This window comes from Odontomachus brunneus, unplaced genomic scaffold, assembly GCF_010583005.1.
Source record: "Odontomachus brunneus isolate Ranch 3 - 2012 unplaced genomic scaffold, Obru_v1 Obru_scaffold_038, whole genome shotgun sequence".
Lineage (NCBI taxonomy): Eukaryota > Metazoa > Arthropoda > Insecta > Hymenoptera > Formicidae > Odontomachus > Odontomachus brunneus.
This window is the reverse complement of record NW_022639488.1, coordinates 1,442,264-1,459,779: the sequence shown is the minus strand read 5'-3', so window position 1 is coordinate 1,459,779 and position 17,516 is coordinate 1,442,264. Positions and strand designations below refer to the sequence as shown.

Sequence of the window (17,516 nt, the reverse complement as noted above, 5' to 3'; positions counted from 1 at the left end):
AGAGAGAGAGAGAGAGAGAGAGAGAGAGAGAGAGAGAGAGGGAGGGAGGGGGGAAAGGAAGGAATTTTCGCAATTCATAACTTTTGATTTTAATGACTTCTGCGCGTGTATGGTAGTGAAGTTTGATTTTTTTGAAAATTCGCATAATCGCCCGCCAGTTTGCTTAACACGTATGTAAAGTTCCAGTGAAATCCAAATTTTCAAGTTCCCTCGCAGATGTCTGTTCTCCGGTAGATGTTACCGTTGCATTTACCGAACACAGACTACTAATGAAATCACCACGTCTGCCGTGATCCGTATATCCTCGCTCCACTTAGACAATTCAGCAAAAATTTCCGACACCCCAACTCGCTTCGCGGAAAGCTTACACTTATCGAGCCCACCGAGCTGCAGCAAGTAAGAAATTGCAGAACGTGAGAGAGGCACGACCATCTTTATTTCAAACCGACGCTCCACGCCAACTTTTAATATTGACCAATTTCTTTTCTCTGTAACGCTACTACGGGGAAGGGGCGCACACGCGCGCGTGCGATTCGTATTGGCATGCGGCCACCAGCCGTCTGGGAAACGCGAAGGGAAACGAGATACAATATTTCTACTTGTTTGACGCGCCGCGTCATTTTCCACTTTGTCCGACACGAAGCTCCGTCTCTTGACGGGGAAGCTAGCTGGCTCTATCTTGACGCTCCTGCACGTATACACAGCGGCGAATCGCGCGACGGCAAGGTCGGCCACGACGATGCGACAGCGAAAACAGTTTCTTCTTGACGGTGCTCCGCACGATACAGCACAGCCGCGAAAGATGCAAACCGCGAGTACAATCCGGAATTATTTCTCGACGTCAGCGTGTCGAGCGCGTGAGTTATTGCGTATTCGAGGTTGTCACTCGTCCCTTCCCCCCTCTCCCTTCCGCCCTCTTGGAGTACCCTCTTTAGTCCCATCAGACTCTTGCGTTCCACAGAGAGAGATTCAGGGGTGTGTGTTTTATTCATTCTGATGTGCGCGCACGTACACGCTGCACGTTGGTTGTGTAATATGTTTAAAATTGCTCTTTTTAAAAGCAATAGATTTAACCAATTTACTCTGGAAAAGACAAGTTTGTATATATGTGTGTATACAAGGTGTCCTAGACTTTTCACCGCAATTATTGTGGGGACATAGGACGGATTAAAGTGAACATAAAAATTCTGTACTGTTTTGCGATATTCGCAATAATAATCGAGATATTAATTAAAGAAGATTGGTGAGTGATCATGCGCGATATAATAGATGATCTGCATTGGCATCGTCTGTATATTTATACATTAGGTCAAACTGAATAAAAAAGTCCTCTACCATTTTACAAATGACTACACAGATTTTTAGATATTAATTTATTATAATAAAGGAGATTTATGCATTATCGTGCACAATCAGGTAACAATTTTCTTTCATTAATAACTAACAATTTACGTGGTTATTTGCAAAATGATAAACGACTTCTTTATTCAATTTGACTTAATGTACAAACACACAACAGCATGCATCGGCTCTACAGTTCAAAAATTGCGGAGGAGAGTCTGGGACACTCTGTATACATGAAGAAGAAAAGAATTTGCGGAATTGCTTACTGACTTTTCTTAAGTGATAAAGGAAAGAGCGTTTATTTCTTACTCTGCGATTATCTCGATTGTAGGTCTAAGACTGACGGACAGAAAGTTGATCTTAAAATCATTCAGTTAACCGACCATTAGTTTACACCTCCTAATGAGGTGTAAACTAAATGCTTATTGTCCAGTAAGAGAACATTTTATATATATATATATATATTGTATATATATATTTTTTTCGTGTTCTAATAATAAATATATATAAAATAATATATATATATATATATATATATATATATATATATATATATATTATAAATATACATATTTATAAAATAATTTATAAATAATTTTTTGTAAAGTAATTTATTTATAAAGTACAGTTATACAAGGAAACTCTGTTACTTGGTTGGAATTTGTTTTACGAGACTGATTACAATTAATATCTGTTTGATTGACTGTATTTGATTACCTATTTACGTACTTGATTAAGTACTTAATTATATTGAGAAAATGTTTATTTGTTCAAATAATTATTTATGATTTTTAGATGTATGATTTTTAATTTGGAGCCTCTGAACGAGTTTGAATCTAGATCGCGAAACTGTTTTGTTCTGAATTCGAATTGAAATTATATATACCTTATGCTAAATTACGCACTGATTTTTATAGATTTTTATAAGGTGAGACATCTTCGCGCGAGTTTTCGTCATCTAAAGGAACGTGTTTGGAAAAGGAAAGATGTTTTACGTTATAAAAGCAATAGCCAATAATTATAGTTTGAAATCCAATTATGACATTGCTCGTTCTTTTTCAGTCTATCCAGGCAGCGCGCAGATCTCATTCCGAACGTAATTTTATATTAATTTAGAAAATCGATTACATGGACATAACGGCGCTACAATTTTTATTAGCCATCTTAAAGCCGCTTTAGGTATTTGAAATCTCCCCGTGATGATTTCTGAAGAAAAAGAGGCATATCTTCTAACACGATCATTTGCATAAGAGTATCTAAACGGAGAATTCTACGAGTAGAAAAATCTAATTAATGGTGAGGGATAAGTTACGATACTTCGGGTATTTCCGCTGTAACTTTTTCAGATACGTTCGACTTTGTCAGTTCGCACTGAAACTGTGATATTTCTAACAAACTGAAGTAGCATTTTTTAAATAAATATTTTTGAAATTTATTGTGAAGCTATTGACTTTCTATGTGTACAAATAGGAATAACAGACTGAAGGGGATGCACAATACTTGAAAACTATACCCACAAAATATTGACTTTTCTCTACAAAAATTTACGTCGTATTGATTGCACAGAATTACAAATGCTTTTACACACTGAAAGTACGTACAATAATGAACTGGAGCATTGCTCAATATGTGATGGAAACGATAAAACACTTTAAACTTGACATCTCGAGTCAGTTGGCATGAACATTTACTTGATACAAAAGTTCTGCAACTTGTCGTACCACACGTGTGTATTTGCTCCACTAACAGAAATTTCAAGGAACATTTCCGTACCTATACAACTGAATTTGGAGAAGCTCAAAAATATGCGAAAAGTTTACAGAAAGATTCCTACATATGCGTGCTTATGTTTCCTAGCATGGTAAAACAAAGCAACATACATGTATATAAGATCTATATGTATGAAAAATACGAAAAAGATATATAAGATCTATATGTATGAGAAATACGAAAAAGATAATATAATCGTGTTAGTGACAATCATTTCTATGTTATCGACAGTTTTTCTTCATCTTCTTAACATGTCCTTAATATGCAGTGCGATTAAGATATTAGGATATTTAATTCTTTCGTATTATTGATTTATTTATTGATTATTCTACGAAACATATGTATTATACATCAAAGCAATAATTTCTCTAATAGTAATTTCTCATCGTGGTATTTTTATGTTAATATCTATAAAAATATCAGTAAACAAATTATATCACTCATAAAGGTTATTATGCCGATCTGTATATGCAACGGAATTATAAAATAATAAAAATTAATAAAGTTTAAAAAATATAATAATAAAATGAGCTATTATATATATATATATATATATATATATATATATATATATATATGTACACACACACAATATAATAAATTTTTCTTGATTGCTTTATTTTTCCAATATTTTAATTTCTCTATTAAATACGTAATAATTTTTTTTTAAATGCACTGAACAGACAGCTGCTGCCTTGCATGGATATCAAATTTTTAAATTTAATGCTTCAAGTCATTTACTTTTTATGTCATTGTTTTTTAGGAACATAAATTCAACAAACTTTTGTTTAAACTTCTAGTAAATATAAACTTCTTTATGTTGACGTTTAATATATTATCTTTATTTCGCATCTAAACAATAATATATTAAATTAATATGAGTCTTCAATGTGTGAATACTCTACCAGTATTATTTATTCTACCAGTATTTGGTATATCGTTGTTTAATGTATTGTCGAAACTAATACTTTAATGGTCATACTTATCTCAGAAAAAAGTGCATATATCGTTACTAAATGTTTCTTTTTAAAGTACTTAATTCTCTGCTGTGAAAGAACGCAGTCACGTATCTGTGACAGCGGCCGTTAAAGTATTAGTTTAATAGAAAGTTGCTATTTAGCACGCATTTTACAAATCGGTTTAAAGAAGCTATAATAATCACAATATATTAAGTAAAAAAAATTGAAATATAAAATGAAAGAAAAATGTATAACTATAAAAATGTTATATTTTAATATTTTATCATATATAACTTGTAGATAGGACGAACCGGTACTATCTTATATTTCAGCTATCTTATGTCTCAGAGAATTTCAAAGTTATAACTTCTCAAGCTATTAGTTGTGACGGCATGTATGAACTGTACATTATAGAAGTAATTCTATAATATGTTAATATCCATCACGACTGTATCTTTTGTTTTGTAAGAAATAATATATGAATATACTAATATATATGCAGCAACGTGGCTATTTTGCTCTGATATCGGGTATAATTACCCAGTAGCGCAGAGTAAAGTAAGCCACATATAAAATATGTACTCTGATTAGTAGTTCCGGGATTTCCGCGAGAGGTCTTCACAGCCCTCCTACGGGCCTTTAATTATGGGCCAACTTTATCTCGTCCGCCCATATGCTCAATTCCAATCATTTTATGAGTAAAATTGCTTTTATTATACGAGACAGTATATCATATACTTGCAAGAAACTTTTAGCTTTTAGTAACACGTCACGTAACTTTATTCATTCATGATGGAGAATATTAACAAAAAAAGTTCTGGAGGTTCCAAAATTTAGTTTGTTACTACTATCAGTTTTTCCTTTTTAATCATAATATTATTCCGACTTTAATAAAACTCAGGAAAAAACATCTATGTTCTAAAAGGATCATTTCGCGAGATTTTATATCCCCCTCACAGTTCTTTTCAAAATAAATACTAAAAAAGTACATGAGCAACATACTCCTGAGGCCATCTAAACCCGGTCTGCCCTACTAACACGTGAAAAGAAAACTTTCCACCCTTCTTTTCTTTTGAAGGTTGTTCAAAATTTTTCTTCTTGAAATTACTTTTGTTGCTACATCCACACACAACATAATAACTCATTGTAAAATCCTTATTGCACTTAACATTTTACATATGACTTTGACGTTCTGACCGGGATGGACTAAAAATTACGAAATAATACAAGAGATGTAGTTTTTATAAACAGATCTTTATCGTATGCACACAAACGAAGCAAGTACGTGCGGGCTGAAAAGTGGCGAATGGAATCGAATAATCGAAGTACCGTAACTTTCCTCTTACCGCGAATTGGTTCATTCCCCTCGCCTCTACTATCATTTCATGCCCCGTCCATATTCTTATGTCGATGATCGTGCTTCTTCGGAAGGGATATATGCGTTTTTGTCCCCCTACATGCGCAGCCGGCTGATGAGTAAAGTTATAAGACGGCGCGTCCGCCGATCGATCCGTTGGACGGGTCATACGTCTTTGGAGAGGTGGCTTCGTTAAGTTTTGAACAAAGAGGAACTGTGCGCGCGATTGGACCGGAAGCTTTTAAAAGGTTCCACTCGTCGAAATGGAATGAGGCCGTCGATGCGCCATTGTGTCGCATCGACGCGCCGCTAGCGGGATTTTCGTAACGACTTGTGCATTTTTTATTCTCTCTGCTCTGTACGATAACGCCAACTGCAATAATCTACGTCTCGCGGATGGTTTCTAAGCAGCAGGTAATACGATTTTGCGGCATCATCAGAGCAAATATCGGATTGGCGCGCACATGTGCATGTTATTACGTCTCGGTATCGCCCTACCCCCATATCTACCGGGTGCTACTAATTTCCAGAAGCACGGCAAACGACGCTTAGACAAGGTTTATTAGCGCACGCTTTATTAGACCTTGCTGATATGCTTGCAGTTAGAAGGGAGAGAAAAGGACAGGGAGTATATTATTCAAAATCGTCTATTATGGCGTGAGTATGTTTTGTTACTTTTAGTGTATAAATAGGGGGGACTGGAATAGATTCGGTCAGCCATAAGTTTTGTTGCACGGAGAATATATTATGATTTATTTTTATATGATTTTTTAAAATTTTGTTATGTTTCAGTCTATCTTACTTAAGGAATATAGCAAATTTTATAATACATTTCAGTTTCTAAGATGTATTGGGTTGTATAATATAAGTCGTTTCGGATTTTTCAGGTATAATGAAATGATTATATGTCGTTATAATTTTGTGAAACAATATATGTAAAGAACCACGAATGATCATAAGTGGAAATGGTGCATACATTATTTCATAAAATTATACTGACATAAAAATACAATTGTTTAATTTTACCTGAATAATGCAAAATTGCTTATTACACAACCCAATAAACAGCATGTATGAAATAAAAGGAAAATAGATTATTGCACGCTGTCGATTTACTTCTCGGTTACAAAATTCTATAATAATTTTTGCTACAAAATTCCCTTTATCGTATTAAATATTGTATTGTGTATCGTAATAAATATTGTATTTTTATAATATTTATAGAGAGTAAGGAAAACAGTGAAAAAGGAATTGCAAAGTTGTGTAAAATATAGATATTTTTTTTAAAGTTTTATTAAAATCAGAAAAATATTTGAATAAAATAATACAGAAATCTGATATAACAGCTGCCGAGTATATTTTTGAATATCCTGAAATTTCGTGCTAATACTCTTTGTCGTTAACCAAGTGACATGTTATTAATTAGAACGAACTTTTCTCTGCACCTGTATGATATATATTAAAAGTAATTTTAATTAATGAAGCGATTGAAATGGAACATATGGGCAGATGAAATAGAGATAAACTTATATTTAACTGCCTGAAAGCTCATATCCGATTGTATAATTTGTTAGTTAAATTGCTTTTAAAATGATATATAATTTAGCGTACATAATTTATATTTAGGTGTTAAAAATATAACTAATCAATATTACGTTTAGAAAAATAAGTATATTAACATAAATAAAGCAGAAAAATCACTTTATTCTCTTTATCGAGAATATGTTTACATTTTTTCCAAATAAAACAACACAAAACCATTACCAAATAATTTTAAATGGTAAAACATTTTTTTAGGATACCTACTCAGATATTTTACATATCTCGGCTATTACAGAAAAATAATATACGGTTCACAGAATCTTTCTTGGCATAAATATTAAAATATTGAAGTGCATGTTAAAAAAATAAAGGTTAAAATTATAAAGTACATTAATATACACAAATATTAAAATGCAATAAAAATAGTAAATATTATTAATATTAAAATATAACAAGATGTAATAGGACGTACTGAGGAAAGATTTAAGAATAGGATGTTAACATAAAGATTAACAGGAAGATTAACTCTCACCTTTATGATATAAGTCACACACAAGAATTAGTTATCTGAAAAGTTCTAACATCGAAATTTAGAAAGGTTTGCAGACCTGCTTCGATCTTCTCAATTATAAATTCTTTAAGGAGATAATTCTTTAGAATTCAACCTTATGAACCCCAAGGAGGTTTATTAATAGCTCTAACAATATACAAAATATGATTTAGAAAGAGACTAAAGAGCCGTGGTGCGGGCGTTAAGTGCTAATTTATAATTCATTAAATTATAAATTACAAAACGTTACCTCTTTAAGAAGTTAAAGTTGATGAGAAATTTTAAAAATGTCCATAACAATGTAAAAACAATGTAAAAATTGTCAAAATGTCATGTTAAGTCCTAACAAAATCATATTACTCTTATATTTCTTGTATATAGATCTAAAGCTAGAATCACACGATGTATGATTTCATGCCTTCTTACATGCATGATCGCTGATCGGCGATTCAGTTCACTGCATGAAGCGCTATCGTGTATTGGAAGATCTATGCAGTGAACTGAGCTGCCGATCAGCATGCATGTCAGAAGGCATGAAATCGTGCATTGTACAATTCTAGTTTTACATAAACGTGTGTGTAGCTTTATTTTATTCGGTAAACTCTATACATATTGGAGAGGCCATCAGTTACGGTTTATTTGACTTATTGTTAGTTGTACGTATTGCAATTCTTCTTTTATATGGAATGTAGAAAATAGCGCTAGTTGAAGTTAAATCAAACCGATCTATCGTACAGCAGAGAAGAAGGACACTTATACCTTTGGTGACAAGAATGTCTCATTTTACTTTAGTACTATCTAACTAAAAACATACGCTCGTATTTTGAGCTCTCTTTTATCGATAGAAGTACTTCTAAAAGTAGCTTGTAACTAATCAGAAAGTTTATAAGCTATTTTTAGAGATACATTGATAATATTACACTGATAAAAGAGTTTAGAATATAGAGCAAAGCATACAACGTGGAGTGCATACTTAGGTCAAGGTTTTAGCTATAAGTCGCACCAACTAATCAGCGAATCTCAGACAAGAATAGCATATCAACCAAATGTATTTATCCTTTAGATTTGCTTTTGTACTTCCCAATTCTCGATAACTCACTCTAGTATATATAGAGCTCACTAGTTTTAGCATATTTAGCATAACCACGCATATGTAGAAATCTTTCAGAAAATTATTTATAGATTTTTAAGCTTTTCTTTCTGAGAAAGAGATACTGTAATGTTCTTTGAAAACTTTCTGAGCGGAGCAAACATATAAAGCTGCAGAACTTTTGCATCAGACAAATATTTACGTTAACTGACAGCAGAAAATATCAATTTTAACAATTTTTATCGTTTTCGTCACATATTGAACAATGTTCTAATTCATTTTTATTTGTACATTGTATAGAAGCAATTTTGTGCAATCAGTTCGTGAATTTCGCAGAAAAAAGTCAATATATTATGTCGGTAAAGTTTTTGAGTATAAAATCTCCTTATTTCTTCCTTCCGTTTTATTAATTTCGCTCGCGTTGTGTGCACTACCGTGTATTTACATCGTAACGTCCAACGCGCGGAAAAAAAAATAATAAAATCATCGAGGCTTCTTCCCGATAAATTCTCGTTCGATAAATCGTGTCGAGGAAAATAACAATGAAAACACAGTTTTTCGTGATATAAAATATAAATACGTAAGTGCGAGACACTTTAAAGCTAATCAAATTTTCCAAATTTAGGAGAAAAGAGATACTTTTATCTGCCGTAAATCAGTCGGTGAAAAAATATTATACGAAATGAAAAAGCAATAAACCGGAACAAATGAAGTCTAATTTACTAAATTATTATTGTCAACATATGTAAACAAATATAAATCCATCACAACAATTGATGACTATTGTGTTTAGAATATAAGCCGGAGAAATTTGTCAGACACATGTGTCTGTGAAGGAATTTGTCAGATGCGACACATGTGTCCACAGTTCACACGATAATATTTTTCAGACGCATGCATGCGCTTGTGACAAAAGGTTAGCCCGTAACTTCTAAGATAAGAAAATATTTTACAGAAAGCTACAGCAAATGCATATCCTCTTCAAGCGTCTCGCTAAGTGAGATATTGAAATAACGCCGGCATGTAATGAAATATTAATCGCGGGCAGACTAGGGCAGCTTACCGACTCTCAAGGTTTAATCGACGATTCTACCTTGCCTGACGTATCCAGCAGTTGTCTGACAATCCGCAATCGCCGATGCACTTTTGACCTGAGCGACATTTCGGTCCAACGCGACCTACCGTGTACATGCGACTATTTCGTATCTGCCGCAGAATGAGATTGATTGCCGTTCGTCAATATCCAATGGCTATTTGCCGCGATAACAGCTTCCTGTTTGCAGAGAAGTCGTATTTAATATTGATATGAACATGTGTATTTGTGCAGTATGTTTTCTTTTAATTGCATCGTAGGACGCGTTAGTTTGAAAGTTATTTGTGTATTTGACTTTGATACGCGACACTTTCTCGGCGCGTGATGTATCCCACAAGCGCAACATTTGGCGCATTCCATTTGCATATCGACACAAAGATATTACGTCGCTGGTTTTCAGGCGGATAATGATATTTAAATCGTGGATACCAACTGTGTATTTTGCAACGTGCGAGTTTGAATTTGTAATTTCCGTGTCGGGGCGTACGATTTTTTCCTTCCGTTTTATTAATTTCGCTCGCGGTGTGTGCACTACCGTGTATTTACATCGTAACATCCAATGCGCGGAAAAAAAAATAATAAAATCATCGAGGCTCCTTCCCGATAAATTCTCGTCCGACAAATCATGTCGAAGAAAATAATAAAAACACAGTTTTTCGTGATATAAAATACAAATACGTGCTATTTCTTCCGCTTCTTTCCGTGTGAAAAAATGGCTGAAAATTTATCGTAAATATATTCTCTATTTGAGTTGTCTTATTTTATTGTATGCTGCAAACAGATATATCTTCTTTTCTACTTTCTCTCAATTTTTTGAAATGAAATTTTACTTAAGAAGTAGAGTGATCATCAACTTATTCGAATTTCAATGATTTTTTATTCACATAAAGTGAATTCTCCTTTCTGAATCGTCGAATGAATATTTTCACACGAAATTGTGAATCTGATATATTTTACCGTTACAGGAATATAGTTAGTCCAATCGATTGAAACATTCGCTCATGTTGACTTAAAATTTACTCTACGCATAAAACATTAACTATTGCAATTTTCAGTGGCATAATTTTCATTATCGTTTCGAGTGAAAATATTGCTACTTCTCGATTGTTTTGAGTGAGATTTCATTGCGAGAGATTTAGAGAGTAAGAAAATTATTTAATTTTATTTATGAATATTATACCAAAAATACCTCTACTATATGTAATTATCAGCTCGTCGTCAATTATTATTATCTTATTCTTTACATAGAACTATTACTTATGTATTATCTTTACATAAAAATTTGAACGATTCTTCTCATATATTGTTGCCAAATTTTGTATAATTCACATTTATCACTCTATTAACATTCGTACTTCTTCATCCATTTATTCCTTTCGCTCTGTGGCTGAATTGCATATTGCGAATATTTAAATTAAAATATCGGTAATGTTTGCATAGACTTATTATAACATTAATATCCAAATAGATTTTCATGATTGTCACGAAATGAGACAATCAAAGATGGAAACTCGATAATTTGAGCTACATTTAAAATTTTGGGACAATTATATATTGTGTGTATTGCGTGTGTATATATTGTGTGTGTATGTGTGTGTGAATTGATTTTTAAATTTATATTATATAAAAACGTAAATTTTTCCTTGCATTAATGAAGCAATAAGTTTAATAAAAAGTTATATTCAAATTTCCATATAACCGATATCCTGCAGCAATTAACTATCCTTTTATTTTATATGCATTATTTATATTTCAAGAACCGAAATGTACTAAAAAAGTTTACTACATTGAGAAAAATATTTAAAAATTAATTTATGGAATTTATGGAATTTAACGTCTCAGACAGCACAAGTACGTTCTATGAACATTCTGAGAATAATATCGGGGATATTTAAATATTCGTAGAATATTCTCACATGATACTTCGAAGTTACTAATAACTTCCAAGAGAACATTTAAAGTAGACAAAAAATCACGTTCTATGAACGTTCTATGAATATTCTAAAGAATATTTTATGAATATTCTAAGCACCTTCACAATATATTACTCACATAGCACATAATATTATACAATATCACAGTAATATTGCAATATCTCAATAATATTACATAATTTCACTTAGTGAAAAATAAAGTATTATTTTATCTAAATAACAAAAAATCTTGCATTTCATATTTTGTGTTGTTTTATTTATTCGTGAGATTCGCGTGGATTCGATCCTGTGTCAGACGGCACCATCTTTAAATGACTATACTGTTCAATGTCAGCGATCGTGCGGGAACTGGTGATGCCAATGCACTGTAACATTATCTTGGTTGATTATATTTACAATATATCGTTCAAAAATGTAATAACATATTTGTCGGTAAATGTTTCAAAGGATGTAACAACAATCACAATGCGATTAATATTAATACAATGTTATATAAGTAATCAAACTTTAACATGCTCACAAAAGAGAGAGAATATTCCTTTTTTCTCTCTCACAATATTTTGACAGAGTAATTACTCTATAACTGAGTTCTCAATTGAGATCTAAGCTGGATTTTTTCAGTAAGGCAGGTAGAACACAAAGTTATATAAAAATTATATAAAAATTAAAATGACGTCAAATGATATAAAAGTGATGTCATTTTGACGTCAAACGATACCATTTTTATGACAATTTCAAAACATTAATGTCAAAATGATATCATTACGTCAAAATGATTTTCTGTTGTATCTAGGATCATTAAAATGTGTAAGCTTGTAACCTTACAATGTTAGGTGATGTGAAGTTATTAAAATGTTCTTAGAATATTCTGAGAATTTAGCAAATAATATTCTAATAATTCACAACGTTCTTAAAACGATATAAGAATATTCTCTCCGAATATTTTCTGGATGCGTAGAAATTATCTTGTTAGAATATTCTTCGAATATTCTGTGCTGTTTTAACAGAATATTCTGAGAACATAACAAATAATATTCCAATAATATTCAGAACATTCTTGAAACCATATAAGAATATCCTTTCCGAATATTATCAGAACATATGAAAATCATCTTGTTAGAATATTCTTAGAATATTTTGTGCTGTCTGGGATTTCTCTATAAAATTTTCTCTATAAAATAAAATTTATTTTTCTCTGTGAATAGATAGTAAATAGATTGTGAATAATTTATATACCATAAATAAATTTCCAAGACAAATAAATTTCTATTTTTTCTGAGTGTATATTTCTATAGCGAAACATAGTAAAATTCTAACAAAATTTACTGTATTCTTTAGCAAAATATTCTATATAAACAATCTATTTTTTCCCTTATATTAGTCACATAGTAAAATTGAAAAGAATTTATATGAGAAAAGTGATAATATCTTTCTGTGTATGAATGGCTCATGAGGGATGTAACCTTAACAAATCAACTAATATATTGTTGCCAAATTTACGTACAACTGACTATAGCGTACAGTGGATAGTGTTGTTGTCTTTTTGTATTTTAAAAAAATTTTTTGTGTTTATCCTGCACATGATTATTGTACTTTTTTAACCCTCTACAGCCTACTATGACTCTGAAGTTACAATTTCATCATTATTTATATCCTGTATTAATGTTGATTTTGTCCCGATATGACGTGAAAGTCACAATATGGCTGCTTTTTTTAGCATGTTGGCAGCAATAGTAACTGCCTAACGTGATCTCAGAGCCATAAACTTATTTTGGCAAAATAAAAAAAATTAGAAAAGTAAAATTTCACCTTATATATGTTGAGCGCTTTAGTTTTAAACATCCTATGTACATGAAAAATTCCTTAAACATGAAACATTAATTTAGGCAGTAGAGAGAATGCCAGCCTTATTCATTCATTTTCTTTATTTTATTTTCATATCTTGAATATAGCCTAATAGCAATATTTAGTCTCTTTTTCGTTCTTTGCGCCTTATAAATGCAATAAATGCCATGTCGATTTGATACTGATATCAATTTTGCTTTTGCATGTAATAAATCTAATGAAATCGAGTAGAAGGAAACACTAATTAAGTACTCGTTGCAATTGCGACTTTCAGACGTCGGGACATGGAACAGCTCGAGTTCGCGCGATTGGAATCGAGCAAACAAATCGTTCGATCGCTCGCGATTCATCGTCCTCTTTACGCCACGGCGTGCGCATTTAGCGTTTCCACAAAAATCCCGCGCGATGCTTCGTGCACCGGCTGTCTTTGCGCCGAGCGTCCGTGCGTGCGAATTCCCTCGCCGCGAAGCGCATGCTGATGCGCGTACGGATACGCGAAGCGCCTTATGCACACGCCCCAGAGCTCATTTGTTATCGGTACAACGGACAGTGGAGGATTGCCTCGCTCGTTTAGCGTTCGGGCTAGCCGCCGCCGCGGTTGTAGTGCGCTGCCTTCTCCTGTTTCTTCGCGCGAAGAGATTCCTCATGAGTTTCTCGTAGCTCGCGATATATTCCCACAGTTAGTTTCTCCGTCTCTCTCCCGCTTCGCCGCCCTTTGCCGTAATTAGAACTTCTATTAAGCTTTCATTCGGGACGGATCGAAATTCATCAGGGTCCGCGGATCGAAAGGAAATGTAATTTTGATGTCGGACTTCTTGAAGCTTTCACCCAGTCAGTAATGCCATTGCGGTAATGGCGCGGCCTGCGGAAGCAATACGCGCTCACATGCGTTAATTATGATTTCAGATGCAGAGAGCGGTGTTGTTGCTCTGTTGGCTGTCGCTCCTTCACCACTGCCACGCCGTAAATCCAGGTAAATATCGATTTGTTATTAAATTAAAACGACGGAGCGGGCGCGCGCGCGTATGCCCCGCGCGAATCCGATATCGCCACCGGTATTACCGGAAGCGGAAATCTCGTGTACTCCGGGACGCGCGAAAAGGGGCTGGGTTTTATTATTCGAAAGCCACTATACCCAGAGATACTATACTATAGATGAGTGTACGTGAATTTGATAGTAACTTTACTAATCAATATGTTCCCGAGCAAAAATGTATCTAGTAGAGCAGATTTCAAGACTAGTAGCTAGATAGGAATGACTAGATAACTTTTCAGTCACTAGCTCATGACTGGCTAAATATTCCTACTCAGTCTTTTGAATGCCAGGACTATCTAGTAATTATATCAATTACATAGATAGTGACTAGATGAAAAAGATTACACAGTAACGAGATAGAAAATCATTGGTGAATCCTGAATAGAAATTAGATATCAGAACTGTCTAGTACTTATACCAATTATAGTTACAAGTTATTTTTTTGTATCTAGCTACTAGATAATTTTCCTGGTACAGCCACTAGGAAAAGTGAGCGTTACATTTCTAGCTAGTAGTGATGTAAGACCCAACTTTTCTGTGTCATTACTAGACAGTCACTAGATTCAATTTCTTCTCGGGTAATTGTAAATTTTTTAGCATTCCTCATACGTGGTTCATATGGCACGTGTATTTATTACATAAAATAATGAAATAGAAATATGAAAAAGTTATGAAAAATTTATCAAGATTTGTTCAAAATAATACAAAATGTAATATAAAATTTTGATGCAAAATGTAATATAAAATTCTGAGGGTAACTTTGAGTATATTTCTTGCTGCATCGATGTAACACGGACTTTACATCATTGTATAATGTAAATTTAATAATTAATTTAATACAGTATATCGGTCTCATAAATATATTTAAAATAATGCTAAAGTTTCCATCATCAATTGTGTGATAATCATGGAAGTCTACCTGGATTGATATAACAAAGTACCGCAATTATAACGCAATTTTGGCTTCAGTTGGTTGCGTGGTATATTCTAAGAGCGTTCTCAACTAAACGGATTTTGATTAATCCAGTATTTACGGTAAAGTTCAATCATTATAAATTCTGTGATTGATTAACAAAGGGTTATGAAGTTATTAATCGACTTTAATCGGATCAATTAAAATTTGTTTAGTTGAAAATGCGATAAACTTATGTACTTATATTCAGTGGCGTAGCCTGAAAAAATTTCGGGGGGGGGGGGGCTATACTTTTTATTTTTGACGAGCGAAAAAAGGTCATTCGAAAAAATTTTTCTCACACTTAGCGTAACTCAAAAAATTAATTTTGGGGGGCTGCCCCTTCAACCCCCCTCTGGCTACGCCACTGCTTATATTTGTATTTAGAATGTCTGGTAACTCACTCAGAAAAGTCGTGGTGTGCAGGTAGATTAGGTCAAACTGAACAAAAATTTTCTTTATCATTTTGCGAACAATAAAAAAAATGTTTGCATTAATACGTATAATTGTATACCAAACTTTTTTAATTAATAAGTAAACATCTACGTGATCATTTGGAAAATGGTGGAGAACCTTTTTATTCAGTTTAATCTAATAAATAAGCGTAAATAGCAGCAGGCGTCGCAATCATAGCTCATCTACCGTATAGAGCGTCATTCATGAATTTTCTTGGATTAATAACTCAAAATTTTAAGTGGTTGTTCGCAAAATGGTAGAGAATCTTTTTGTTTGATCAAATTAATCTGTACACTGCGACTCCTCTGTGAATTATCAGACACTCTGTATATTTGGTGAATAACATCATTCTTTTTGAATAAAAGAAGATAATTAAAGCCGTAAATAATTAAAGTTTTATTTCTAACGTTTTGTATTATTTACAGATATTTTCATAGCAACTTCTGCTATTGTTAGCAGCTACTTTTATTAATTACATTTTTTATACAGGGTGTCAAAGATATACAAGATATACAAAATCACGTGAAAGTAGAGCACGTCAATCTGAACGAGAACTCTTGGTATTTTGCAAATAATCACGTAAAATTTTGAGACATTAATGAGAAAAGTTTGACTAGAACGCTGTAATGTTTTGGAACGGACTGTGTAAGCGGAAGATCTCGTGGAAAATGGTTGAAACGCGATTGACTTTTAACATGGATGGATATCGATTGACAGCTGAAGGCGAAATAAGGACGCAAGCGGCGCAGAGACAATTGTTTTTCGACATATCGTCAGCGTGACGTTAAGAAACAATCGTGTTTCATTTATTTTCGATGAGATATGACGCTAACAGACTTCGTCCCACATTATGTGCTCTGGTTCACTAATCTTCTTTTTTTAATATCTCGAAATTTCATACAAATTTCATATAACAAATTTTATTTGTTTGCAAAATGCCAAAGATGTTCGTGCTTTGCCTTCACATGTGGTTTTGTGTCTTTAGTCAAATACCCTGTATAATATTCATTATTTCACTAATTACTTTCTTATATAATATTCATTACTTTCTTTTTTTGAAGAAAAGTGATTCCTTGCTTTTACAAAATTTTTCAATAGTTTTTAAATAATATTATGATAAGATGAATAAAGTCTGTTGGACAACTTTTTGAGAAGGTTTATACAAAATCAGTAGCTTGTTCGCAATTTATTCGCAACTACATTTAGAAAGTCCCATTTTTTCTAAATAATAATTCACATTTATGTATAACATTATATATATATATATATATATATATATATATATATATTAGGTGGTAAACTTAGTTCCTGCGGCTCACAGTTAGATGACGTTAGTTGTAGGTGTAATTTATTTTGACATCTGAAACTGGCTGCATTTTAGAGGTTAGACATTTGTCAATAAAATTCAGTGCGAAGAGATTCATTTAAGCGAGCAGTGCTATTTTTTCTTTTGATTAAATATGGAACGTGATAAGTTGTTTTTTCGACATGTGCTGCTTCATTACTTTGACTTGAAAAAAACTGCAGCTGCAGCTCATAAATTGCTTTTCGAAGCTTATGGCAATTATGCTCCATCGGAAAGAACATG

At 32.9% G+C, this 17,516-nt stretch overlaps 1 protein-coding gene across 1 annotated transcript in view; it reads left to right on the top strand.

The window, feature by feature from the left end:
- Positions 1-17,516, top strand: part of LOC116844000 (suppressor of lurcher protein 1-like) — a 246,524-nt gene that overhangs the window by 111,986 nt on the left and 117,022 nt on the right. Inside the window, exon 2 of the mRNA XM_032815035.1 lies at positions 14,391-14,457. Coding sequence (XP_032670926.1) covers positions 14,391-14,457 — 67 coding nt within the window. The remainder of the gene's footprint in view (positions 1-14,390; positions 14,458-17,516) is intronic.